Source organism: Microcaecilia unicolor, chromosome 6 (assembly GCF_901765095.1).
Source record: "Microcaecilia unicolor chromosome 6, aMicUni1.1, whole genome shotgun sequence".
Lineage (NCBI taxonomy): Eukaryota > Metazoa > Chordata > Amphibia > Gymnophiona > Siphonopidae > Microcaecilia > Microcaecilia unicolor.
In genome coordinates this window covers 319,327,146-319,354,924 of record NC_044036.1, presented here as the reverse complement: position 1 = coordinate 319,354,924, position 27,779 = coordinate 319,327,146, and the positions used below count along the sequence as shown (strand labels likewise).

General features: G+C 45.6%; 1 protein-coding gene across 1 annotated transcript in view; it reads right to left on the bottom strand.

Annotated features, from left to right (window-relative positions):
- Positions 1–721: 721 nt before the first annotated feature.
- The window catches only part of GRIN2C (glutamate ionotropic receptor NMDA type subunit 2C), a 94,396-nt gene continuing 67,338 nt past the window's right edge, over positions 722–27,779 (bottom strand). The window contains exons 8-13 of the mRNA XM_030206860.1: positions 25,166–25,291; positions 18,323–18,552; positions 17,578–17,738; positions 14,618–14,805; positions 9,847–10,079; positions 722–2,227 (exon numbers count right to left, since the gene is read on the bottom strand). Coding sequence (XP_030062720.1) covers positions 722–2,227; positions 9,847–10,079; positions 14,618–14,805; positions 17,578–17,738; positions 18,323–18,552; positions 25,166–25,291 — 2,444 coding nt within the window. The remainder of the gene's footprint in view (positions 2,228–9,846; positions 10,080–14,617; positions 14,806–17,577; positions 17,739–18,322; positions 18,553–25,165; positions 25,292–27,779) is intronic.

Below are 27,779 nucleotides of genomic sequence, written 5' to 3'. Positions count from 1 at the left end.
GCTGGGTGTGTCCTGAGGACTGGGACGAGAACTTCTGGTCTAAACTAGGGTGCACTAGTTGAGTTGAAAACAAATCCAACGATTAAGCAAAGTGCTTGACTATTGTAATAAATGCGGGTTTAACCTTTGCGACAATAGATGACACCGTGTATATGCAAACAGAACGAAGAAGGAATTTGAGTGAGAGAGTGGTGTTTTCACAGCTATGAAGCAAGATTTCTGAATGCCAATTGGTGAGACATAAATATACATTTAATTTTACAGCTGCCTGCAGGAAATGATTCTGTTGGAAGATCTAGTCAATGGCGTTCATACGGAGTGATGCCCAACTTTAGGGATGAGGCAAAACAGTAAGAGTGGAAGACACTAGAATTTAGGCCTTAACCAATACGTTTGTACATGGGAGATCATTTCTCTCTCCTTCCCCTGCTTATATATGTGATTCATGCTTAGTCCAGAAGTAGCTACAGTACCAGGAAGACCACTTAGTTGTCTAGCAATAGAGGTCAGTGGCAGGTAAGATGGGATTCAACATCTCCCAGCAGTTTTTACAGATAGAAGGTGATAGACATTGAAGGAGAGGTGGATGAATATTTGGCTGGCTTTCTTTACTTCACTGATTTTCTGTGAAAGCAAAAACTGTTTATAGTCTCCAGGCTGATGTTGGACTGATATCTCAGAGATGCACAGTGATCGCCTTCTGTTCTTCCCTACCTGGATTTCAGACCTCTGATTCTAAGCTAGATATTCTCCGCCAGGAATTGGGGGGATAAAGATTGTCCATTCTGTGAGCACCCAGTAGGTCTCTTTCATCTGAGTGCACCAGGAGTTGGTGGTCTCTGTTTCGGTAGTCTCTATAAGTACTATTGCAGTATACAGACGTCAGATCTTCCTCAGCTGGCAAGTTCCAGGTGCTGGATGGCCAGTGAGCATGGGAAAAACAAGGTTGGATGGTTCTGGAATGTTGGCAGAGCAGATGTGGCCTTGGACATAACTCTCCCATGTACACTGGCAGGCTGCTGTAAGAGTTCTCATACGTATGGCATTTGTGCAGCAGGATAGGGGCCTGTGACGCACTGGCGCCATGCTGTAGGCACGTTGCTCGATATGGGGTTTGATGCACTGACTGTGACTGCTGAGGTTTCTGCTCTCTCCAGGACATGCCAGGGCAGTTGTAGCTTGGTCTGAATATTTGATGAGTATGTGGTAGGAAAGAGGCTGAAGTCACATTTGACCCTGAAGCTTTAGGGAACAAATCTGGCATTTCTCTACGAATGCCCATTTTTTCATCCCATATGTGGCTCTCCGGGGCCTCTAATTTATTTTGTTCCTTTGGGGCCCTGAGGAAGGCAACTTGCCTATGAACTTTCTCTTTTTCTAACAGAGGTTGCTCTACTGGTTTTCCTGCTTCAGTGGGCATGGCAGTGGAAGGTTTACAAGTCCTCTCTACTTCTGGGAAAGGGTTTTTGGTGCATGAGAGATGCTTTTCCATGACTGGTCTTCTGTCAGTTGTGGAGAGGGGCCTTGCAAGTGTGGCTGGTTCAGCACTAAGTCCTTCCCCTAATGCCTGCTGGACGCTTATGTGGGACTGCTGCTTCCCATCCACTCTGTTTATGGTACGTTTGTGTTCGGTATGGATATCTGGTAGAGGCAGCTCCCTAAAAGTCTCAAATTGTGAGCTAGAGGAGCTGAGGTACATGTGATTTCTGTGCTGGGAGTGTGAGGGTGTCTGAAGTGAAAGGTGAGGGAAACTACCCAGGTAGGAAGATGGAAGAATACTATCACCACCATAGGTATCTTGTAATTGGAGGGGGTGAAGTAGTTGTGGTTGCTCATTTGTTCCTTGCAGGGTGGAGTCTACACAGCGGCCTGAGGATGCAAGATGGGTTGGTGTAGTGACTTTCTGAGAGCAGATTCTTCCAGGCTTTTCTACAGTGATGCTAGGAGGGACAGATGACCTTTTCAGGCCCGCAGTGTTTTGGACAACAAGTTGTGGTGTCCGTAGTGAGAATGTGGTCTGGAGAGTCTCACTTCGTTGTGTCCAGTTCTCAATGGTGCGTGTGGCATTTTCCAAAGAACTTTCAACACTAGCAGATGACACCATGTCCTTGGCAGCCTGAAGCATCTTTAATACGTTGGCTTGGGCAGAGCTGGTGGTGACATCAGGGGTGTGGGTTTGAACTGGGCTGTCAAGATTCTGTATTCCACTGAAGCAGCTGTAAATGGCCTGAAATGAGAAATCCAGACATGGCCACTGTTTAAATGTCGTAATTTAAACATGTAAAGTTATACATCATTTCAGCAGCGATCTCTGTAAGTGCCAGCTTTGAAAACCCATGTCTAACTTTACACGTGCCTAGTGGATAGAGCAGCATGCTGTGAACCAGAAAGACCGGGGTTCAAATCCCACTGGCACTCCTTATGACCTTGGGAAGTCACTTAATTCTCCATTGCCTCAGGTACAAACTTAGGGATTCTTTTACAAAATTGGGATGATGGCCTTAGCGTGGCCTAGCACAGGCCATTTTTACTGTAGCCACAAAACCCCCTGATTTTCTTTTTATTTCATGAACAGCCTTATGCTAATGTTGAAATTAGCGTGCAGCCATTTTAAAAAATTTACTGCAGGAGCACTTGCTGCCACCTACTTTGGAGGCAGTAAAGGCTTCCGCATTATCCACATGCTAACCCAGTGGTTCCCAAACAGGGCCGCCGAGAGTGGGGGCAGGGGGGGCAAAATTCCCCGGGCCTTCAAGGGGGGCCCAGCGCTGGGGTCAGGCCACCGGCGCTGCAGTCCCCGGTCTCACCTGCCTGCCTCCACGGCTCCGGACCCCCTTCATTGAAAGTCGCAGATCGCCTCTCTTCTGGCCTTCCCTCCCTGTGTCCCGGAAGTTACATCAGACGAGGGCGGGACACAGGGAGGGAAGGCCAGAAGAGACCTGATCTGCGGCTGCCGCTTTGAATGAAGGGGGCCAGGAGCCGTGGAGGCAGGCAGGTGAGACTGCGGACTGCAGCGGCGGGGGAAGCGACGGAGGGCGGCAGCAGCGGGGGGGGGGGGGGGGGGGGGGGGGCAGAGGCGGGGCAGCGGGGGCGGGGCGGCCTTCCCCTGTGCCCAGCCTAGTCTCTCGGCGGCCCTGTTCCCAAACCTGATTCTGGAGGCACCCCAGCCAGTCAGCTTTTCAGAATATTCATGAGAGAGATTTGCATACCAAGGAGGCAGTGCATGCAGATCTCTCTCATGAATATTCATTGTGGATATCATGAAAATCAGACTGGCTGGGGTGCCTCCAGGACCAGGTTTGGGAACCACTGTGCTAACCAATTAGTGTATGGTAAAGTAGATGCACTAAGTGGTTAGTGCAGGAATGCCCACTAAAAAAGTACAAAAAACTACGTGTCCGCAGTTAGCATGCACACATGCAAGAACTAACACAGGGCACTTTGGTGAGTCCTGTGTTACATCATAGTTGCTGAATTAGGCATGTGATGATGCCTAATGCAGCTTTGTAAAAGGGCCCCTTAAGATTGTAAGTCCTCTCAGGACAGGGAAATACTTAGTGGACCTGAATGTAACTCGCCTTCAACTACCATTGGAAACGGGGCTGGATTTAAAAAAAAAAATTATTTATTTATTGTAGTTTTTAACAACATTTTTACAAGTCATTCACTTGTTAACAGAAACACAGCTATAGAAAAAATATCAATAAGAAAAAATTATTATCACAAATTAAAACATCAGCTTTCTTAGACCACATAGATTGGGGGGCGTGAAATAGAAAATAACAACATAGGAGTATTGTAGGTAAAATGAAATGGCTTTAAAGGCTACGTGTGGCGCCTCTAATTTTTACTTTATCCAACATTATTTTAACTTTTTCATATCTAGAAATGCTTTCAATTGTTCAGGTGCATAAAATATATACTTTGTCTCTCCAAATCTTATCAAACATTTACATGGGTAGGCAAGGAAGAATGTACCCCCAAGTTCCAATACGTCATGCGGAAACAGGCCTGGTTTTAAACAGGAAATGAGCACGGGACCAGAGCTAAGAGAGAGAGAAAGGAAAACTGAACTAAGCGCCGAACCTGCATACTTTTTACCACTGCTGCCGCCGTAACCCCGACGAGGTAAGATAGATGACTTTTAAAATTTGGAGGGGGCCTGGAACTCGAAGGGAGGAAGGGAGGGACGACAACCCTGGAACTGGGAGGGGGGACCCTGAAACTCGGAGGGAGGGGGACCCTGGAACTCGGAGGGAGGGGGGAGGGAAAGGAGAGAGAGAGGGGAGGGAGGGGGCCTGGAACTCGGAGGGAGGTGGAGGGGGGATAGGGGAGGGGGAGAGGGAGGGGAAGGGGGAATGCACCACCTGTAAAAAAAAATAAAAATTTCAGCACCCCCAATCATTTTGAAAAGTTGGCTCCTATGCAAGGGATTTACAAGTCCAATTGAAGTTGAGACTCCTGAGGCAGGTGCACTGCATGCCGAAACACAGGACTTTGTCGTCTTTATATTATATTTTTTTATGGATTTTATAGATCTCTATGGACTATGTCTTTTTATGTGATTTTCTTATATCCCTTGGTTTGTACTTCTCTGGTTGTTCCCCTTTTTGTTCAATTGTTTCTCCTCAGAGTATAGATGGCCATTATAGGTCAAGTTAATGCACATTAGAAAGTGCAATTCATATATTGTTTACTATTGATTTTTTTCAAATAGCCCAAATTGTTTTCATTTTATATCATTTCATGTCGGTTTTATACTTTACTAGTAAAAAAGGCCCGTTTCTGACACAAATGAAACGGGCGCTAGCAAGGTTTTTCTCGGAGTGTGTATGTTTGGGAGAGTGTATGTGAGAGTGACTGTTTGAGAGTCAGAGTGAAAGTGTGAGTGTGTGAGAGAGAGAGTGAGTCTCTCCCTGAGCCCTGCCCTCCCAATCCATGGCCATCCATGTTTCTCTGTCACCTGCCCCCTCCATTTATCCCTATCCTGCATTTCCCCTCTCTGCCAGAGGCCTGCCCTGCAATCCATATCCATCCATGCCCATCTGTCCCCTCCATTCATCCCTATCCAGCAATTCCCCTCTCCCTGAGTCCTGCCCTTCCAATCCATGCCCATCCATGCTCCTCTGTCACCTGGCCCCTCCATTCATCACTATCCAGCAATTGCCCTCTCTCCCTTAGGCCTGCCCTGCAATCCATATCCATCCATGCCCATCTGTCCCCTCTATTCATCCCTATCCAGCAATTCCCCTCTCCCTGAGTCCTGCCCTTCCAATCCATGCTCCTCTGTCACCTGGCCCCTCCATTCATCCCTATCCAGCAATTCCCCTCTTCCTGAGTCCTGCCCTTCCAATCCATGCCCATCCATGCTCCTTTGTCACCTGCTCCCTCCATTCATCCCTATCCAGCAATTCCCATCTCTCCCTGAGGCCTGCCCTGCAATCCATATCCATCCATGCCCATCTGTCCCCTCCATTCATCCCTATCCAGCAATTCCCCTCTCCCTGAGTCCTGCCCTTCCAATCCATGCCCATCCATGCTCCTTTGTCACCTGGCCCCTCCATTCATCCCTATCGAGCAATTTCCCTCTCTCCTTGAGGCCTGCCCTCCCAATCCATGGCCATCCATGTTTCTCTGTCACCTGCCCCCTCCATTCATGCCTATCCAGCATTTCCCCTCTCTGCCTGAGGCCTGTCCTGCAATCCATATCCATCCATGGCCATCTGTCCCCTGCCCCCTCCATTCATCCTTTTCCAGCAATTCCCCTCTCTCCCTGAGCCCTGCCCTCCCAATCCATGGCCATCCATGTTTCTCTGTCACCTGCCCCCTCCATTCATCCCTATCCAGTATTTCCCCTCTCTGCCTGAGGCCTGCCCTGCAATCCATATCCATCCATGCCCATCTGTCCCTTCCATTCATCCCTATCTAGCAATTCCCCTCTCCCTGAGTCCTGCCCTTCCAATCCATGCTCCTCTGTCACCTGGCCCCTCCATTTTTCCTATCCAGCAATTGCCCTCTCTCCCTGAGGCCTGCCCTGCAATCCATATCCATCCATGCCCATCTGTCCCCTCTATTCATCCCTATCCAGCAATTTCCCTCTCTCCCTGAGTCCTGCCCTCCCAATCCATGGCCATCCATGCTCCTCTGTCCCCTGCCCTCTCCATTCATCCATTTCCAGTAATTCCCCTCTCTCCCTGAGCCCTGCCCTCCCAATCCATGCCCATTCATGCTCCTCTGTCCCCTGCCGCCTCCATTCATCCTTTTCCAGCAAGTCCCCTCTCTCCCTTCCATGACCCCCCCTCGCATCCATGCTCCTCTCTCTCCCATGTGGCAGCCTGGGCCGGCCTCTTCTTCCCCCCCCCCCCCCTTCGCATCCATGCTGTGGTTTCTCCCCTACCCTCCCGCTCCCATTGTTGTAGTTTACTGGCCACCCTCTTCTCTCCCCCCAACATGCGTTTTTTTTTTGTTTCTTGTTTTTAAATTTACCTCCGTGGCGGTTCTGGCAGCGAAGCGTCAGGGAAGGAGGCGGCGCTCTCGACGTCTAGCCTTCCCTTCGCTGTGTTCCGCCTTCTTTTGACGTCATCCTTGATGTCAGAAGAAGGCGGAACACAGCGAAGGGAAGGCTAGACGTCGAGAGCGCCGCCTCCTTCCCTGACGCTTCGCTGCCGAGCGATGCGATTGGTTGTGTCATAGCTCCGCCCTCGACGTCATCACGTTTGACGCGTGGGCGGGGCAGACACAATGCGATCTCACCCCCTTCACTTTGCTAAGAGAGGCTTCAATAGAACGTTGGAGGTGCGTTTTATATAGAGAGATTCCTTACCTTATTTATGTTTCATGTCCAATAGACCCCTGAGGCAGGCACTCCATGCCGAAACACGGTGCCATGCCAAGCATTGCATGTTATTGCAAGTATAAGAAATAGCGTGTTATAGTAATTGACGATCATCCTGCGTACCTGGGTTTTCTCAAGCCTTCTCCACCTTCCCACTGTAATTTGCTTACTACGTTCTACATGGGATTCCGTTCAGTTTTTTCCTTCTTTCACGTTCAAAGCACCACTTTTTAAGCCCTATATTTATATTTACTTTCACTAAGGGGCATGAAGCAATATGTTGTTTAAAAGGTGAACTTTCTAGACCCAGGGAAAAAACTACATAAATGGGAGGGGCGAGGTAGAATGGCTTGTGAAATAGAATTTGGGGAGATCAGAGAATATGACATACAGTGGTGGAAATAAGTATTTGATCCCTTGCTGATTTTGTAAGTTTGCCCACTGACAAAGACATGAGCAGCCCATAATTGAAGGGTAGGTTATTGGTAACAGTGAGAGATAGCACATCACAAATTAAATCCGGAAAATCACATTGTGGAAAGTATATGAATTTATTTGCATTCTGCAGAGGGAAATAAGTATTTAATCCCTCTGGCAAACAAGACCTAATACTTGGTGGCAAAACCCTTGTTGGCAAGCACAGCGGTCAGACGTCTTCTGTAGTTGATGATGAGGTTTGCACACATGTCAGGAGGAATTTTGGTCCACTCCTCTTTGCAGATCATCTCTAAATCATTAAGAGTTCTGGGCTGTCGCTTGGCAACTCGCAGCTTCAGCTCCCTCCATAAGTTTTCAATGGGATTAAGGTCTGGTGACTGGCTAGGCCACTCCATGACCCTAATGTGCTTCTTCCTGAGCCACTCCTTTGTTGCCTTGGCTGTATGTTTTGGGTCATTGTCGTGCTGGAAGACCCAGCCACGACCCATTTTTAAGGCCCTGGCGGAGGGAAGGAGGTTGTCACTCAGAATTGTACGGTACATGGCCCCATCCATTCTCCCATTGATGCGGTGAAGTAGTCCTGTGCCCTTAGCAGAGAAACACCCCCAAAACATAACATTTCCACCTCCATGCTTGACAGTGGGGACGGTGTTCTTTGGGTCATAGGCAGCATTTCTCTTCCTCCAAACACGGCGAGTTGAGTTCATGCCAAAGAGCTCAATTTTTGTCTCATCTGACCACAGCACCTTCTCCCAATCACTCTCGGCATCATCCAGGTGTTCACTGGCAAACTTCAGACGGGCCGTCACATGTGCCTTCCGGAGCAGGGGGACCTTGCGGGCACTGCAGGATTGCAATCCGTTATGTCGTAATGTGTTACCAATGGTTTTCGTGGTGACAGTGGTCCCAGCTGCCTTGAGATCATTGACAAGTTCCCCCCTTGTAGTTGTAGGCTGATTTCTAACCTTCCTCATGATCAAGGATACCCCACGAGGTGAGATTTTGCGTGGAGCCCCAGATCTTTGTCGATTGACAGTCATTTTGTACTTCTTCCATTTTCTTACTATGGCACCAACAGTTGTCTCCTTCTCGCCCAGCGTCTTACTGATGGTTTTGTAGCCCATTCCAGCCTTGTGCAGGTGTATGATCTTGTCCCTGACATCCTTAGACAGCTCCTTGCTCTTGGCCATTTTGTAGAGGTTAGAGTCTGACTGATTCACTGAGTCTGTGGACAGGTGTCTTTCATACAGGTGACCATTGCCGACAGCTGTCTGTCATGCAGGTAACGAGTTGATTTGGAGCATCTACCTGGTCTGTAGGGGCCAGATCTCTTACTGGTTGGTGGGGGATCAAATACTTATTTCCCTCTGCAGAATGCAAATAAATTCATATACTTTCCACAATGTGATTTTCCGGATTTAATTTGTGATGTGCTATCTCTCACTGTTACCAATAACCTACCCTTCAATTATGGGCTGCTCATGTCTTTGTCAGTGGGCAAACTTACAAAATCAGCAAGGGATCAAATACTTATTTCCACCACTGTAGGTGTTTACTCTTTAAGCTAAATCAAAACATAATTTTTGCAACTAGACTACAAAGAGGTTACAATAAGGAAAATATATGAAGGAAAGAACCAGGTACATGCCTTGTTCAACCCTTCAGTGCTGGAAGCCCTTGGAAGAATCAGAGTGCGCATTCAGGTCTGATGGAAATCCCATTTTCGATAGGCTGTAGAGGTCTCAGTTGAGACGTATGGTCAGGACATATTCGAGTCCCCCTGTATTTTACAAAAGGCTTTGCCAAATGCACCTTGCAGGGGGTGCTGGTAGCAGGATACAAAAGGCTTGATTCCAGGCCCCTCTCTGAGGAGAAAGATTAGAGCATGTAGATAGGACAGTGGTTATTGTGGCTGGAAGGAGGTGACATATACAGCCTGTATGGGCTGGAGGAAGGAGGAGGTGGAAGTGGCAGCAGCATCCAGGGGAGGAGAGAGTGCTGCTGTCATGCAGGGGGAATGCAGGAAAGAGGAGGAGAGCGTGAGTGAGGGCATCCAACAATAGTACATATCATTTTTATAGCGCTACTGGATATATACGGTGGTGATAAATATTCAGGTACACCATGTCCCTTCCCTAAAGAGCTCCCAATCTGAGTGGGTGCCTGAGGCAATGCGAGATCAGGACTGTCAGTGGCAGAAGCAGGAATTTAATCCTGGCTTCTTTGCTTCTCAGCCATTGCTCCAACAACTTGGCCACTTCCTTTCCTGTCTAAGAAAGAAGCTGAGAGAAACATAAAATGATGGCAGATAAGGACCACACGGCCTTCCAGTGTGTTCATCCACATCATCTATTATCCCTTCCTGTCACTCAGATCCCGTGTATCTGTCCCACACCCTCTTGAATTCAGATACAGTCTTCATCTCCATTACCTCCACCAGGAGGCCATTCCATGCTTCTTATCACCCTACACTGGGGTACCTCTGCGAAATTTCTGCTTCAGGTCATGGACTCATTTATCATATCTGTTTTTGCATGTATGGGACCATGCAGGGGGGAGTATGACTCACTTACCCTGCTAATAGCCAGAAAGAAGTCCAGTTTATGAGTTTTGGATACAGAGTGGCGCAGCTTCCAGTAAACCAGGTGTTCCCATGCAAAGACCAACAGGCTGAGTCCCATGGCGACCAGTAACATGTAGAACACACCTGCCATGTTGTCAATATCCAGCTTACTGCTCATCACTTCATTCTTCTCATTCTGACAGATTCCCGACAGCCACACTGTCTCCAGCTTCTGTGTATCCCCTGGGATAGAACACATGCACACGTAAAAGGACAGTTTAGGGATCCTTTTACTAAAGTGCAGTGAAAAGTGGCCTGCGCTGATGTAGACGCGTGCATTGGGCGCGCGCAGGTCCATTTTTCAGTGCACCTGCAAAAAAGGCCCTTTTTTTGGGGCCAAGAATGGACCCGTGGCAAAATGAAAATTGGCACACGTCCATTTTGGGCCTGAGACCTTACTGCCATCCATTGACTTAGCGGTACTAAGGTCTCACGCGTTAACCGGGCGGTAATCATCGGGGCGCATACAATGCCAATTACCACCTGGTTAGCACCACGCACCAGACATTTTTGCAGTGCGCATAGCAGATGCGCGTAAAAAGTGAAATTACCACCCGGGCTACGCGGTAGTTCAAAATTGACGCATGTTGGATGCACATACGTGCCTACGCAGCTTAGTAAAAGGGCCCCATAGTGATTTACATGTGGTTGCCAGAGCACAGAGAACAACCACCAACCAACCAACCCACCCAATTAACTCGCAGAAGAGATTTCCTATACAGAAACGCCCATTAGAGATATTGCTCAGTCACTCAACAGCAGAGGTAACACAGAAAATAGCACTCAGTCACTTCAGTACCCAAAGCTCCATCTCTACCGATAGTTGGACATAAGCTGAAGGAAAAACTGGAGAATGTGTCTGACACTTCTATTAAATTTTGGTTAACCCTAGAGAAATATCTCCACACCTGCCCTATTACTAAAGAGTCACGTTAAATCTCACTGAGACACGAAGATCAGGTCCTACATCCACTATAGCAGTGGCGTAGCCAGGGGAGGGCCCAGGCCCACCCAGTAGCAGCACACTTATGATGTGGCTGGCAGAGATTCCCAAGTCCCACCAGCTGAAAACTCCCAACAGCTGTTCCTCCTGCATACCTTGTAAATAGCAGATCTTCGCCTGCAGCAAGCAGTGACTGATACATACTGCTCTTACCGCCCCACAGTCTTCTCTCTGACGTACTCCCGCCTATGCAGAAACAGGAAGTTGCATCACTGGGAAGGCTGTGGGGACAACTTGAGCAGTGTGCATTAATTGCTGCTCGCCGCTGGTGAAAATCTGCCATTTAAAAGATGCGAGAGAGGGGGGATGTTTGAGAGACCATATGGCATGCAGGAGAGACCAAACCACCTGTGGGATGGGGCGGAGTTCTGCCCACCCATCTTGGGCCCAGGCCCACCCAAAATTAGGTGTCTGGCTACGCCCCTGCTGAAGTGATGGCTGATAAAGTCAAGTTGGCCGATTCAGTTTCCTCAGTTGAGATTTGTCCACTTTGTTAGAAGAATATATAAATTCCCCTATGTTCTTCTCTACAGCTTCTGTATTTCAAAATTAAGGCTATGCCGAATATTCTATTTGATTTGGCCCCAAATACATTATTCGTTTTCAGCTGAATAGTGATTTAAATTTGAATATGAATAATCTGGGGCTCTACTGTGCTAAATCCTACTGAAATAAATACTTGATCTCTGATTTCACGTTGCTTCTTTTATCATTTGTTAAAGCTCATTGCTCATTATTCGGTCGAATAATATTTTTCATTATTTGTGTTTAGCTGAATAGTAAAATATGCTATTTGGTACAGCTCTACTCAAAATGACATTGGCTGACCTCTAGGCCAGTGCCAGGTTGTTCTATCTTGCATTGATTAGTGGCATTGTGAGATACAGAAGTTGCAAGGCAGGAGTGACCGGGGATCACTTCTGTCTTTAGAAGATACAACTGGAGTACACGGTGAGGGATGGAGGAGGCTCTTTGAGAAAGGTTTTGAGGGTGATATTTATTTTATTCTTTCATTGGTGGCAGCAGCAAAGGTGACTTTGAGGAAGGCGGGGGGGCAGACATTTCCTTTGGTTTCATTTTTGTTGTTGTTTCACATTAAAGAAAAAGCAACAACCACCACAAAATGACAATCTATATATATAAAACTCACCCTCAACGTTCTATTGGCTGCTGACGTCACTGAAGCCAAGGTTCGTATGTTCGAAGCTCTGAAGCCTCGAAAATAACAGTCTCTGGGCCCCACCCTCAAACGTTATGACGTTGAGGGCGGAGGCGGAGCAATTCACCGCCCTCGCGTCAAACGTTATGACGTTGAGGGCGGAGGTGGAGCAATTCACCCACATCGACGATGGGTGGGGGAAGCCACAGGAAAGCCTTGCTAGCGCCCGTTTCATTGGCTCCAGAAACGGGCCTTTTTTTACTAGTAGAAACTAAAGATCAAAACGAAGCAGAATGAAATTATACTTTGTGTACAGCCCTAGAGAGAAGAAAGATGAGTTTACGGACCTGAGGCCATGCTATGGTACATCTTATAAATAAGTCTTTTTGGCGGCCTGCTGATCTAATTCCTTGTTTTTATGGTACTTAGTCTGACTTTGTGGCTCTCATTTTTGATCCTTTTTGTATTAGGTTTTACCAGTTGGCCAAGGTTGGATTTTAGAACCAACTGGGTGAGTCACTTTCTTTTGATTTTTTTTTTTCTGTTTAACCTTGTATTTAATTGGCTGCATTTAGTAGTTGTGGTTTTAATATATGTCCATTGCAACTTTCAGTTTTGAGTTTGTTATGCCTTGTCTTAGGGCCTCTTTTATCAAGCCACGAGCCACTAGCGTGGCTTGCTAAAAGAGGCCCTTAATTTGGTATTTATTGACTTATCTTATAGTTAGGTTTATTAACTTTTGATAAGATTGTGTTTTAGTTTTTGATTACTTTTTTATATATGGTTGGAACATATATTTATGATTTTACTAATATATGTTTTTATATATATCTGTGTTTTACAGTATTTTTTTATGCCCCTGAAGCAGCCCTTGGCGAAACACGACCATGTCAGGCATCTGTTTTTAACAACCCGGAGCAAGCATGGATAAATAAATGAAGACTCACCTCTTTAAGAAGACATACCATAATGCCTCATAATAGGAACTGTAATGCACAATCACTTACTTAATATTCAGAATATTTTCTCCCTATACCGGATTGTTTACTTTTATTATGCCATCCATGTTCTATATGTATTACCAATTGAATGTTTTTCTCTTTTTATCTGATTGTTTATTATGACAAAGCAGATCGTTGATAAACCAAGATGTATTTTATTAATATAGCAAAATTAAAATATGTATACAGAAACACATATACATATGTGCCGTTTGGAAGTAAGAGGCTGTACATATGACCTCAGGTTCATAACCAATTGTTTCTGCATTTCCAGACGAGCTGTTTTTTTCAGAATATAGACTATATACCCCCTAAAGCAGCCCAGTAGGGCGAAACACGGCCTGTGTCGGGCTATGATATGCATATGTATATGTGTTTCTGTATACATATTTTAATTTTGCTATATTAATAAAATACATCTTGGTTTATCAACGATCTGCTTTGTACAGTTTCCACTTTGGAGTTTGCAGATCGTCTGCCCCTTTGTTTTCTTGTTTATTATGACATCCATGTTTTCTATATAATACCAATTGTATTTGTACTCTGGAATGGCGTAAGCCATGACGGAAAATTGTAAGCCACATTGAGCCTGCAAATAGGTGGGAAAATGTGGGATACAGATGCAACAAATAAATAAATGAATAAAGGAAATAGAATTTGGTGTCGCAAGGTATGTTTAGTGGCCAGAAAGACTATTCTACAGAAGTGGATAGACCCTGGTGTATTGGCACTGGAGGAACCAGATGCATGAGTTGGCCACCTGGGAAGCCAGAGAGGCGAAGGGAGCCCCGAAAAGGAAAAAACAGTTCATGTCCATATGGGGCCAATATATACAAGGAATTAGCCCACGGGGGCGAAGTTTGCTCCTCAGTCTATTGTGAGCTGCCTTGGCAGTATACATGGTCTGTACGTTTAAACCCACTATCCCCGATATTGATTGGCTTACACAGAAACAAGGGGGGAGGGAGGATGGAAGAGAGGGGAGGGAGGGAGGGGGGGGGGGGGAAGTACATAAAAAGTTGATGATGGTCTGTTTACTACTTATATGTGAAGATCTATCGTACCGTTGCAGTTTTATATTTTATGGTATTTGTTACACCATGTTATTTCATCATCAATAAAAACGTTGAAACATAATTATAATAAATCGCTGAAATATAAAAAGTTGTAAGGAGGGGAGGGGGGCAGGGGGGGAGAAAATGGAAAAAGTGATTGACGATGTTGAGTATGTTGTTGGAATGTCGATTTGTATACTGATCCATGTTGTATGAATACTCCAAGTTGAATTGTATTATGCATATCGTCAATAAAACAGTTTAAACATAAATAAATGAATAAATAAACTTTTATTTTTATTGGCTTACTGTTTGTTCTTTTCCACTGTTCTTATTTACTGCATGTTACATAAATAACATGCCCTAAGCATAGCAGTGCACTAATAATAAAAAGAATACCTGAAATGAAACACTTATTAAAACAAGCGAAAAAAAACAAAACAAAACAAGAACAACAGAGGAATGATACAAAAACTGTTTCAATGTACATCCCTACAACTCACCATCTCCAAGAAATTGTAGCAGTGCCAAGTCAATGGCCCGCTTCCACTTGGAGTCTTTCTGAAGTGCAATACCATAGCCGGTCGTGGCAAAGACTTTTCCGCTGCCAATTGTCACCAGTTTGCAGCCTTCATCTTTCCCAGCCATGTAATTGAGCACCGCAGCGTCATAGATAAATGCATCCAGCTTCCTGGAGTCAAGAATAAAAATTGAAAGGTCGGGATGAGGCTGGAGGGATCAGGATGGAGGCAACACAGAGGGCTTGCAAAGTGCGATGAACGGCAGGGAGACAACAGACAAAAGTTGAGGCCTGGCAACTTATTTACCATTCACACTAATGAGGCCTACTGCATGGAAAGAGGAAGGAGCTGGTGTATTCATGGCCAAACATGAGGCTTATACAATAGTTAAGCAATAATGCATGATGGTACATAGTCTATAAGAGTATGCCATCACACTTCAAGTAAGTTATTACAAAATCTGAAAACTGGTTTCATAATAGAAAACTCCTGCACCAATTTCACAGTATTCAGTAACCATGTGTCAACAGCCAATGAAATGTTGGTGAAGAATTGACTACTGGGCAGGTCATTCAATGATGACTGATGACCTCACTGTCTACTCTAGTATCACTGAAACATTTCGTAGTTGTGGAAAAGAGAGGGTTGAGGGGGGATATGATTGAGGTCTACAAAATCCCGAGTGGAGTAAAACGGGTATAAGTGAATTGATTTTTCACTCTTTCAAAAAGTATAAAGACCAGGAGACACAATGAAATTACATGGAAATACTTTTAAAACAAATAGGAAGAAGTATTTTTTCACTCAAAGAATAATAGCTAAGCTCTGGAACTCATTGCTGGAGGATGTGGTAACAGTGGTTAGTGTATCTGGGTTAAAAAAAAAGGTTTGGACAAGTTCCTGGAGGAAAAGTCCACAGTCTGTTATTGAGGTGGACATGGGGGAAGCCACTACTTGCCTTGAGATTGGGAGCATGGAATGTTGCTTCTAATTGGGTTTCTGCCAGGTACTTGTGACGTGGATTGGCCACTGTTGGAAGCAGGATACTGGGCTAGATGGACCACTAGTCTGACCTAGTATGGCTATTCTTATGTGTTAATTCAACCATTTTTTCATAGGTGTTTTCTTTAACATCACAGAAATCTTAGATGAGCATTATAAAATGATTGAGGGCACTCCAGTGGCTCAGTGGCCCTGCTATGCAATGGCGTGTGAAGAGTCCTAGCTTTTTTACCTGCTTGCTCCCTTAGGGGTCCTTTTACTAAGGTGCGCTGAAAAATGGCCTGTGGTAGTGTAGGTGCGTGTTTTAGGCGCGCGCAGAATCATTTTTCAGCGCACCTGTAAAAAATGACTTTTAAAAATTTTTGCCGAAAATGGACGTGCAGCAAAATGAAAATTGCCCGTGCGTCCATTTTGGGTCTGAGACCTTACTGCCAGCCATTGACCTAGCGGTAAAGTATCATGCGGTAACCAGGTAGTAATCACCTATGCGTGTAAAATACCACTTGGCGCGTGTCCGAAATAAAAATTATTTTTCAGACGTGCATATCAGACACACTTCAAAAATTAAATTACCACAAGTAGTAACTCCATTTTGGCGCACATTAGGCGCATGTAGATGCTTACGTGGCTTAGTTAAAGGGCCCCTTAGCTGTGAGTCAGTATACAATAATAATACCTAGTGCTTAGATTTTTAGCCCATGATTGTAGGCTTTCAGAAGGATTTCTGCGGCGTGGTCCCTGACCCAGGACTGTCACTGCAATGACCTAAGAAACTTGGGAGGGGATATGCAAATGGGGGAGAGGGGGGGGGGGTTTCCTAAGTAGTTGCAAATGAAGGCTAAAAGCACCAAAGTCCAGCCTTGGTTTCCATTGAGTTGAGAGAGCAAAGGGGCAGGAAGAAACTGCTAGGTGAAAAACCATAAATTGCATTTTCTTTATTTTATTGGTAAAATGGTTTTATTTATTTATTAGAATATATTTAGCGCCTTTTTGAAGAAATTTGCTCAAGGCAGTGTACAGAAACATAAGTAATAGACAATTACAGCAGTAAAAATATTCAAATAACAATACAAAGTATAGCATAGTATACTACTCACAGTGTCAACACAATACATAATAAAACATTTTAATAGACAGCATAGGATATAAACAAAGATGGAACATATACCTCCCGTTTACTAAGCCATGCTAGTGGGTGGGCTGTGTCGGCATTAGCGCACGGCAGCCGCTAGAGCGGCTTAATAAACAGGGGGGGGGGGGGTTAGATTGATAAAATGGAAATACAGGAGTAAGAAAATAAGGGGATTAAGTTAATAAAGTAGCACATGAGGTCAGAAATGTGCTTGAATATTATCTTAGCTAGGGTAGGAGATTGTAAGCTCTTTGAGCAGGGACTGTCTTTCTTCTATGTTTGTGCAGCGCTGCGTACGCCTTGTAGTGCTATAGAAATGCTAAATAGTAGTAGTAGTAGTAGGAGTGGATAAACATGTCCTTCTATAGTGTGTGTCTAACAAGTTAGTTCTTCCATTAAAGGCTTGGTTGAAGAGCCAAGCTTTCACCTGCTTCCTGAAGTACAGATAGTCTTGTGTTAAGCAAAGCCTTTCAGGGAGTGCATTCCAGAGTATGGAGGCTACTCTGGAGAAGGCTCGCTGGTGGGTATCACACTGGGTCATGTCGTTTGGAGAGGGTGTGGTTAGGAATACTCCTTGGGAGGACCTTAGTTTTTGTTTGTTTTGAGAACATTTTCTGTGTCCAATACTCCTTTAAGGATCTATGACCTCATTCTCCAGGAGTAGGTCAGAACTCTTTGCTACACATCCTTTTATGAATTTTTGCTTCCCTAAACTTGTCTGTCTGTTGAAATAAAAGCATTTATAGGGTTTAAAGAAAATGTCCTCACTCAGAGACGTACATGTGGAAGTCTAAGTATTCTTGCGTACCCCATTTTGAGGCTGTTCAAAGCATCCTCCACAGACCGCTGGTTGTACTTTACCATGTGTGTGTGCATATCAGGGTAGTTACTGCGAATATTCCTCTCTGTGCTGCCATTGGGGACTGTCCCAAAGCGAAAGGCTGGATACTGCTCTAAGGGCTTCTGGAACTGGAAGACCAAAAACAAAGAATCAAAACAATCTGCAGCTCACCATCCACTTCACTTTGCGTCATGATTTATATCCTGCTTTCTCACCATCCCAAGTTGAAGGGCACTATGTTGTTTAGGTGATTGATGAGTTTGGTCCAACCTGCTTGACATATAGGTAAGGATGGGAATGATTCACTTAGACCTTTGAGACCTTGGGTAGAATTATCTCAGAAGGAATAGAACCAAACAGGCTTTCACTGCACAGAGGTTATGCAGTCTAAGATGGGCCATTGGATTTAGGCAAACAATCTACTCCTGGTACTCTAATTTATAATTCTTATAATGTCCAATCTGAGCACTGAGAAAATGATTGGGGTAGCATTGGGGGGTTAGAAGGAGAGACAGACACAACAGGCCAGAAGTCCCTTCCACTTGCATGTCATTATCCTCACTGCCTCGTTTTAATCCCTATGTTTCCATTTCTAATTATCTCTTCCCCACCACTCTCTCAAAAGACACTCATTCACGTCTATCCCTCTACATTCTCAGCATGGTGTAAGTTCCTGCTTCTGGTTGATTTCCCTGCCATTTCTCCTCCTCACCTTCTTGTCACTGAGGCCAGACACCGTATCAATATACTGCTCCTGAATCATGAAGGCCGCCAGGTTTGCTGTGTAACTCGCCAGGAAGATCACTGCGAAGAAGGCCCAGACCAGCACCATGATCTTACTGGTGGTGCCCTTGGGGTTCTCAGTGGGCACAGAGTTGTTAAACACAAGGGCCCAGAGGAGCCAGATAGATTTGCCAATAGTGAAGGTAGGACCCCCAATTCCTGGAAAGGGAAAAAAGAAGAGGATAGGGGGAGGTACGGAAACCAGGAGGCTTTCTAGTATAAAAAGGCTCAGCAGGCAGTTATCTAATGGTCCAATATTTAGAGGACACTATGCACCTGCCCTAGACACCTCAGTGTTGGGTACCAATAATTTCTATAGCCCTACTAGACATAACATAGCCCTGCAAACAAACACATAAGAGACAGTCCCTGCTTGAAAGAGCATAAATCTATTCAGGACAGACAAACAGGACAAATAAGTTGCATCTGTTATGGGAATCATTACAACACATGAATATTGAACCTTAAAAATGTGGGGGTTTTAGCCTCGATTTGAATAGGGCTAGAGATGGAGCTTGATGCATGAGTCAGGAAGTCTATTCTAGGCATACCATGTAGCAAGATGGAAGGAACAGAGTCTGGAGTTGGCGGTGAAGGAGAAGGGTACCTAATGTTTCGGTGAAATTTCCGCTAAAATTGCATGCTTCATTTTGAGGATGAAATTTAGAAATGGAGGCTCCTAAAACTGAGGTGTTTAATTTTGGGCCTATTGTTCACTTTTCTTAGGGCCTTTTTTATCAAGTCACACTAGCGGTTCCTGCGCGGCAATGCCGACAGAGCCCATTCAAAGTGAATGGGCTTTGTCGGTATTACCGCACTGGGAGTCGCTAGAGCGACTTAATAAAAGAGGCCCTAAGTTAGATGCTGGCACTGGCCCCACTCACCTTCTAGAAACCCAGTGAAAATAGGCACCAAAATTTAGGTGCTCAGCCCTAATCAGTTTTCAAAGGGGAAAAAAAATCAGTTGCCAGATATTCAATAGCACTATCTATGAAAGTAGCGCCACTGGATATACATTTCCATTCAAGTTAGGCCCGCTATTTTGCTGGCCTAACTTAAAGGGATATGTTCTCTGGAGAGTGGCTGAATTCCACTCTCTCCAAATAGCTCCTGGCCTGCCCTTAACCTGCCCCCCCCCCCCCCCCCACACACACACAAGCATATGGTTTAAAAGGGGTCCCAAAGAAAAAATAATGAAGAAATCAAAACGAAAAAACAACAGGAAGGAACAAAATATTTGTTCACAAAAATCTCCCAACCGAGCTGTGAGTCGCAAAGATTGCGTCTTACCTCACCGCAGATAAAAAAGAACTGGAAGTCCAGCGGCCTCACGGCAGGCAGGAAGACACTTGCGCATGAGCGGTGGGAGTGTTGTGCGCACTTTTAAAGCCATACAAAGATTTTTCAAGCTCCCACATGTGAGAATTATTGGCCTGCTTGTCCTCAGAGAATAAGCTTTGTACGGCTTTAAGAGTGCACACAGCTCGGTTGGGAGATTTTTGTGAATGAATATTTTGTTCCTTCCCGTTGTTTTTCTTTTTTTGATTTCTTCATTATTTTTTCTTTGGGACCCCTTTAAACCTTTCCTTTAGAGTTTTAGGGGGGTTTTTTTGTCCCTTTTTAAGTTTCCTTTTCTTTTTTGCACTCAGTAGGCCGTGTTTAGGCCTGAGCCCCAGTCCATTTTTTCCATACATTTTTCGGGTGCTTTGCCCTGTTTTTCAGCATCATTGAGTCTTTTGATTTAGCCATGGCTGTTTTTCATTCCATGTCATCGAAGGTTCCCAGTGGCTTTAAATGCTTCAGCCGGTGCAATAGGACAATTTCTGGTCAGGGCCGCTTTTACCACCTATGGGGCCCTCCACCCCACCAGGGCCAGCAAAGCAGCTTCCTGCTGAAACAAATGCAGTATAAATGCACGGAGCCGCTGTCTAGGTCACGCTGTCCTCTGGTTCTGCACTTTAAAAACAGGAAGTCCATGACAGAAGAGGCAGGACCAGCAGAGTCATCAGCTTTGCAGCCTAGACAGCAGCTGTGTACCTATACTGCTTGCTTATTTTTTGCTGGAAGCAGGGGGGGGGGGGGGGGGGGAGCAGCTGGAGCAGAAGGGAGGGAAGGAAAAATGCTGGACCAGAGTGCAGAGATGCCAAGAGTGGCCCATCCTAAAGAGTGAGAGTGAAGGCCAATGAGCTAGATTTTCTCCTAAGGCATTTGGGTATAAATTGTAATACCAGTTGCTATCCAAGGTGCTACCAAGGGATAGGATTGTGGAAGTTTGTCTTTCTCATTGTCCAACACAGCCCTGGGAGTGATCAATACCAGCCCCTATCCAAGACACTCCCAAAGGATAGAACTATGAAATCTTGTCTTTCCCGTTCTCCAACACAGCCCCCGGAATGTTTAATGCCAGCCCAGTACTACACGAGGAAAGACAATGTTTTGTTCCAGTAAAAGATTATCTTTTCATTGCAAACTTGAGGGAGATCCACCACTGGAGAAAAAACTGTGAGCACACATCATTCATAAGAGTTACAGAAACACTAAGTAGTGACATTTGGGTGATTTTTGAGATTTGATCTAGGATCCAATTGAGCCTTAAAGGCCCAGAACATGTAGGGTTGTTGAAGTCTGAGAGGTGACACTTCCTAAACTTCCTCTCCCTCCTCCTCAAAACGTACCAATTGTAGATTATCTAACCTTCTACCTCTTTCACCTCTATCCTTTTTGATTTGAAAGGAAAAATTGGGGTGCCTGACTCATGGAACAAATGACCACCATGTCCAAACAGTCCACTCAAGGTCCCTTTCTTTCCCCCTATCTCTTGACCACTAAAGGACAAAGAAAATTTATCATTTAAAAAAGGAAGAGAAAAACAGCACAGGAGAGGAGTAGAGATGAAATTCTATTCTTGGGATAAGATGAAATCGTCTAATAGATACTATTCTGTGGACTCTGGGCTATCCTCATAAAATATCGTCACATTTTCACCCTTCCTTCCTTTTCCAAGTAATTTACTTCACCTTTTTTACATTCCACCCAGCCTCTCCACCAGTTAGATCTACAAGGTTATCATTCCAAGAAATTTCCAAGGGTCTATAACCCAGAACCAACTAAAGAAATCTTGTTTCCACATGCTTGTCAATGCATGTAAACTGAGGCCACCATTTAAAAAGGTTAGGCTGCTACTCTCAGCTTGTCCAGACAACTGTGAAAATGCTTTTGACCGGTTCAAGTGCTATGCCCAGAACTAACTGATGAGACCACAAAGCGGACAAGCTCATCTGAACCCTGAGTGACCTCTGCAGACAAGAACCAGCTGAGCACCACTGGAAAGCTGCAGTGCTGTCAGTCCTGGCCCAGGAAGGGTTGATGGGTGAGGGAGGAAGGGGTGGACATACAACCATTCAGATCCTGCTGTGTAAACAGCAATGGATTGCCAGAGAAGCTGAACAGTTTGACTCAGCCAGGACCTCAGGGAATTAAAATCAAACAATTTAAAAAGCACCATAGAATGGGGAATTTGTACTACAGAATGAAGGGTTCTCTGCCTAGTCAAACAAGGGTTCATTTCTACCGAAATTCTAGAATAAGAAGCATTGGTGGTGGTGGGGGTGGGGGTGTCTCTGAAGTAACATCCTTACTATTATTTGCTAGGGGTTCTCCCGTCACTTCATCAATCACCAGGGGTGAAGGCAGACAACAGATTTTGGGTGGGCCTAGGCAAGAAGTGGGTGAGTACCAAGTGTTCTCCCCCTCCCCCCCCCCCACCACCCCCAAAAAAGTATCTCAGCTGGCGGGAAAACGCTTCTTTCCACCTTGGCAGTCTCCAGCAGGCATGCGCTGAAAACTGAGCATGCGCAGGTGCCGGTATCATGGAGAGTAGCGTTTTCGTTACCTTCAGAGGGAAGTCTTCAGCTGTTGGAGATTGGGAATCCCACCAGCTACCACTAAATGTGTGCTACTATTGGGTGGGCCTGAGCCCAAAGTGGGTGGGCCCAGGCCCACCTGTGGCTACGCCACTGTCAGTCACGCTTAAAAGTTCACCTTTCTATCATGAGACAGTGTCTCCAAAAAGCTTAGTTTTGAACGTGTTATGACAGTAATGAACCTCACTCCTATGCCAGGGTATGATCTCAGCCTCAATTTTACTGCTAATGCTCACCGTATTACAGGTATTGTGCTAAAGAGAGTTCCTCTCTGAAGTTCAAAGATGTAATGTGTGTAGACAATATATCCAGTTGTGCTTGAAAAATTCTTTTAATCAAGCTTGTGGCTCCCAAGCCAATGTTTCTGCCACGTTTACTTCTCTCACTTTTATGGACTTGCTAGTGGCTCCTCTACCTTACTTCACTTCATCTTGATAATCATTTTGTCTAAAAAGTTACAATTTGGCAACAAGTCACTAAAAAGATGTTGTACTCTCCCAAGAGGAGTCATGCCTCCATCCATGTGTGTTTACATTCAGGGTTAGTGTTATACATGCCAGGGCCCGGGACAGAAGTTTAGGAGGGAGCCTCAAAACCCACCAGCAGGCTGTATCTTGTTCAGCTTCACGTAGGTTTGGGCTCCCCTAATACTTGCCCTATTTACGTTAACAAGAGTGCCAGTGGATGTCCTCTGCATGTCTCTCCTTCCTCATCGCATTCCCAACATTCCTCCACTCCACATTCATGGCATACTCAGGCCACTGCATCCAGGCTCATAATAGCGGCAGCTGGCACGCAGCCAAGATGTCCATTTCCAAATTCGCCTCGGAGGCAGGACTGTCACAGGGTTTTGAGGTGCCCTGGACAAGGTGATTCAGTGGCCCAGAGAAGAGAGGTTGCTAGAGGTCCCCTTTGGGCTGCACACAAGTGGCCACAGATGAGAAGACTTCCTCGTAGAAGGTGGATGCAGGTGACCACAGAGCACAGAATGAGGGAGGTCTCCCTGCTTGCTGAAAGTTGGCTAGAGGAGGGTGTCAAAAGTAGAAGAACACAAGAAGAAGCTACTGGGAACGGGTTGGGGAAGGGGAGAAGTAGCTGGGGTCAGAGAGGGTGAAAAATTTCAAAGAAGCCAATTTAGGAGCATGAGAGAAAGGTGAATTTTTAAGCGTGATTGATGAAGTGACAGGAGAACCCCAAGCAAATGATAGTAAAGATATTACTTCAGAGAACTGGGGTCAGAGAGGGTGATAAAGCACGAAGCAGGAGGCCTATAGCTGTCATTTTTAATGGCCAATTCCTCCAGTAATGTATGTCCAGAGAAGGGGGCAAAAACAGGCCAGGGCAAGTGGACGAGGCAACCTCACCCCCTAAAAACAATAGAATTTAAAGACAGTAGGAAGCTACATATAAATAGAGCTAGTGCTAATACAGTAACATAGTAACATAGTAGATGACGGCAGAAAAAGACCTGCACGGTCCATCCAGTCTACCCAACAAGGTAAACTCATATGTGCTACTTTTTGTGTATACCCTACCTTGATTTGTACCTGTCCTCTTCAGGGCACAGACCGTATAAGTCTGCCCAGCACTATCCCCGCCTCCCAACTACCAGCCCCGTCTCCCAACCACCGGCTCTGGCACAGACCGTACAAGTCTGCCCAGCACTATCCCCGCCTCCCAACCACCAGCCCCGCCTCCCACCACCAGCTCTGGCACAGACCGTTTAAGTCTGCCCAGCACTATCCCCGCCTCCCAACCACCAGTCCCGCCTCCCACCACAGACCGTATAAGTCCGAAGGGAAAATGTCCAGATTAAGTGGGCCTTGCCTTTTTTATCTAATCATCTACTCTTTTTCTGTCTTGTCACCATTCAGACAGGGATGGTGAAGGTTAGGCTGATGGATTCTGTAGTCCTGCTCATTCCTATTAGAATAAAGGTTTATGTATTATTCTTGGAGTACATAGCATTACATTTTTAGTATTGTTTAGACCAGGGGTTCTTAACCCAGTCCTCAATACACACACAGCCAATCAGATTTTCAGGATACGCACAATGACTATGTTTGTGAGATAGATTTGCATAGACTGAAGGTAGTGCACGCAAATTTCTCTCATGCATATTTATTGTGGATATCCTGAAAACCTGACTGGATGGATGTGTCCTGAGGACTGGGATAAGAACCCCTGCTTTAGAGACTTCCCTGTGCCCCCAACCACCACAACATTAGGAATGTCTGTGGATCATCAATGAGGAAAAGAAAGATTCCCTTCCAGAACCCGCCTTAAAGAGCAGTGTCAGGAAAACAAGGGGCAAACCTGAAGGAGACACTATCTGAGAAAGGAAGAAGACTTGAGAGAAAGTCAAGAAACAGGGAATAAAGGGTTAAGTTAGGAAAACTGAAGAGCGGAGCTATAGAAACCAGCTTGATGGTGCTTGGAAGTATGAGTCTAATGTTGACACTTCTTTACTTTTTTTTGGAAGTGGGAAGTTTTGGGGAAAAGAGAAATATAAGAAACATGGTCAGATTTGGGGGTCTCAATAAGGGTACAATTTTTTGCAACACAAAGCACAAAACTAACAGGAGAGAGACATTAGACAGATACAATGCAGGAGACAGGTATGTGACTGAAAGACTACAAAGATAGGGGCTGATGTTTCCTCATCCTCACCACTCTACATAACTTCAACAAGCTGAAAAGTCTCATTTTTTCCTCACCAAAAAAAGTTTAAAAGCAAAAGGTACTGGAGGAATAATCCATAGTCATATTATTTCAGAGTTGCCCATTCTTGTCAGCTCTACAGGTTTCATGACTTTCCCTTTGTGTCCTGCTGAACCCTCAGAACTTACGTTTGCCACTGGTGAGATTCTGGTTGTAGGCAACAGGGCTGAAATACTCGAACACGAAGACAGTGACAGCCACCACAGTGAGACACATAACAAACATCATCGCCCACACGGCTGGGCTGTATGGCTCTGAAAGACAAGGCAGACCTCATCAGTGATGCAACCATCATTGCTCGTGCCACAGAGCTGTTCCACACCTAGGTGCACAGGGCCTGATATTCAAAGAATTTACGCTTCTAACTGTGAGCATAACACTCCTACATTGGCTTCTTTGAAATTTACTAGGGTTGAGTGCCTAACTTAATACTCAATATTTCACTAAACTTCTGGATTTAGGAGCATAAAAAATGGGTGGCAATAGGGTGTGGGTGGGGGACTTAGATCATGGAAAATAGTTATGAGCTTACCATGGATTTTCAGCACCAGGCTCATAAATCTAGGCAAATGAACAGCAGGCCTCAATTTATAAGCTAGCCGGCCAGTATTCAAAGTGATTTCAGCAGGTGGAAGTCTCTCCTGCTCGCTTAAATCACTTACCACCTCCTAACCAGTGGTGTAGCAAGGGCGGCTGCCGCCCGGGGCGGTTCGCCGCTGCGCACCCCCCCCCCCAGGTGCAGCATGACACCCCCTTGGCACATCAAACTCCCCCTCAGCGCATCTCCCAAGCCCCCCCTCCTGAGTGCATTCTTGCCTGCCTTGTGCACGCCGCTGGGGGGCTGTCGGTTCCGCTGGTTCCCTGCTCCCTCTGCCCTGGAACAGGAAGTAACCTGTTCCGGGGCAGAGGGAGCAGGGAACCAGCGGAGCCGACACCCCCCCAGCGGCATGCACCCATGGCGGACTGCCCCCACCGCCCTGCCCTTGCTACGCCACTGCTCCTAACCCCTGATATTCAGCGAGACTAAAACAGGCAGTGCCACTGAATATTGCCTCTGACCAGCCCCAGAAAAAAGTGGGTAAGTCGGGGAGGTATAGGAGGAGGCAATAGGGAGAAGCTGGGGGTCATGCAGGTTCTGACAATATTCAGTATCGGGACCCGCATAACTAAGCAAGCTAATTCAGAATGCACTGGGCAGGGCTGGGCACCACCATTTTGGAGGTGGCATTCGTAGAAGGAAGGACTAGGATCACATCCCTCCTCCATTAAAGGTAGCAAGGGTTTGGGGGGAGTTGCAGTCAGTCGCCGCTAGACCACCAGGGTAGGGGCTTGTGGTTCGATGACCTCCAGCCAGTTTCTTTTGTTGGAGGAGGGGTGTTAGGGGGGCTTGAGGTCCATCGGACCTCCAGTCCCCCGTGTTGGTGTCCAGGGGGGAGGGCTTGGGCGGGTCGTGTTTGCTAGAGGGTGTGGAGGGGTAGCCCTTTGGAATGTTCGACAGGTCGGGCTTTTGACAGCCCGGACCTGCCAAACAAGTGTGGGAAGATTCACAAACCTCCCGCACTTCATCCCTATGATCAGAGCTAATAGTGTGCTTAAATTTGGTTGCTGTTAGCTCTGATCATAGGAGCGGTATAGCCCCGCTCTGTCCTGGCGCTATTTTTAGAGCGCTGGTTGGAACAGCGCGGGGCTTCTGATCATCTGCCCATGAGTGTGACAGAGTGAGAAACAGGAAGAAACTCTGATTAGGGGTTGTAGAGTTCAGGAGAACAAATACAAAAAAAGAAAAAAAACAGATAATCAAAGAATTTTTTTTTAAAGGAGGGGTAAATAAAAGGATTACAACAAAGAGCATAATTGAAACCCTTTAAACTATGTTAACTAAATTATATCTTCAAAATATAGAAATTGAAGAGATAACAAACAACAGCAGCGCCTGCTTCCTGAGGAAAAAGGCCTCAAGAAGCCCCCAGCCTAAATGTGGCTCCGGGGACTGGACTTCATCATCATTGGCCAAAAAACCTCTTTTATTATAGCTTGTCTCTCGACATAAATTCAATTGGTAATTCTCATCGTGCAATGCTTGATTGATGCGGAGGTTAACACATGGACCACTGAACCCTGAAGCAGATTTTCGAAACGGCGGCCATTGTAGGTTGTGGCCGTGGTGTGAAGCAGACACGCACAAGCAAGACAGTTGACAGTTATGAAAGCTAAGTAACTTTACCAATTGAATTTATGTCGAGAGACAAGCTATAATAAAAGAGAATTGAATTTATGTCGAGAGACAAGCTTTAATAAAAGAGGTTTTTTGGCCAATGATGATGAAGTCCAGTCCCCGGAGCCACATTTAGGCTGGGGGCTTCTCGAGGCCTTTTTCCTCAGGAAGCAGGCGCTGCTGTTATTTGTTATCTCTTTAATTTCTATATTTTGAGTATAATTTACAAATAAAAAGAAATAAACCTCGCCATACATATCTTTAGATTAAACTAAATTATATCTTGCAATGTTACGGCTGTAGGATGCCAGCTGCCTACAATCTTGACATGCAGAATAAAACCTAATGCAGCAACTTTGACACCCCTGTCAAAGTTCTTTATAATGACCTGGGACGCAGGAGGGGAAGAAAGACAGGGTGGGTAAGCTGGGAGGCAGTTCTTTTGTGACAGTGTTGAGACAAACAGAGCAATGGAATTCAGTTGTCAGAGGACAGGCTGAAGGATGGCATTAATTCAGTCCCTCGAA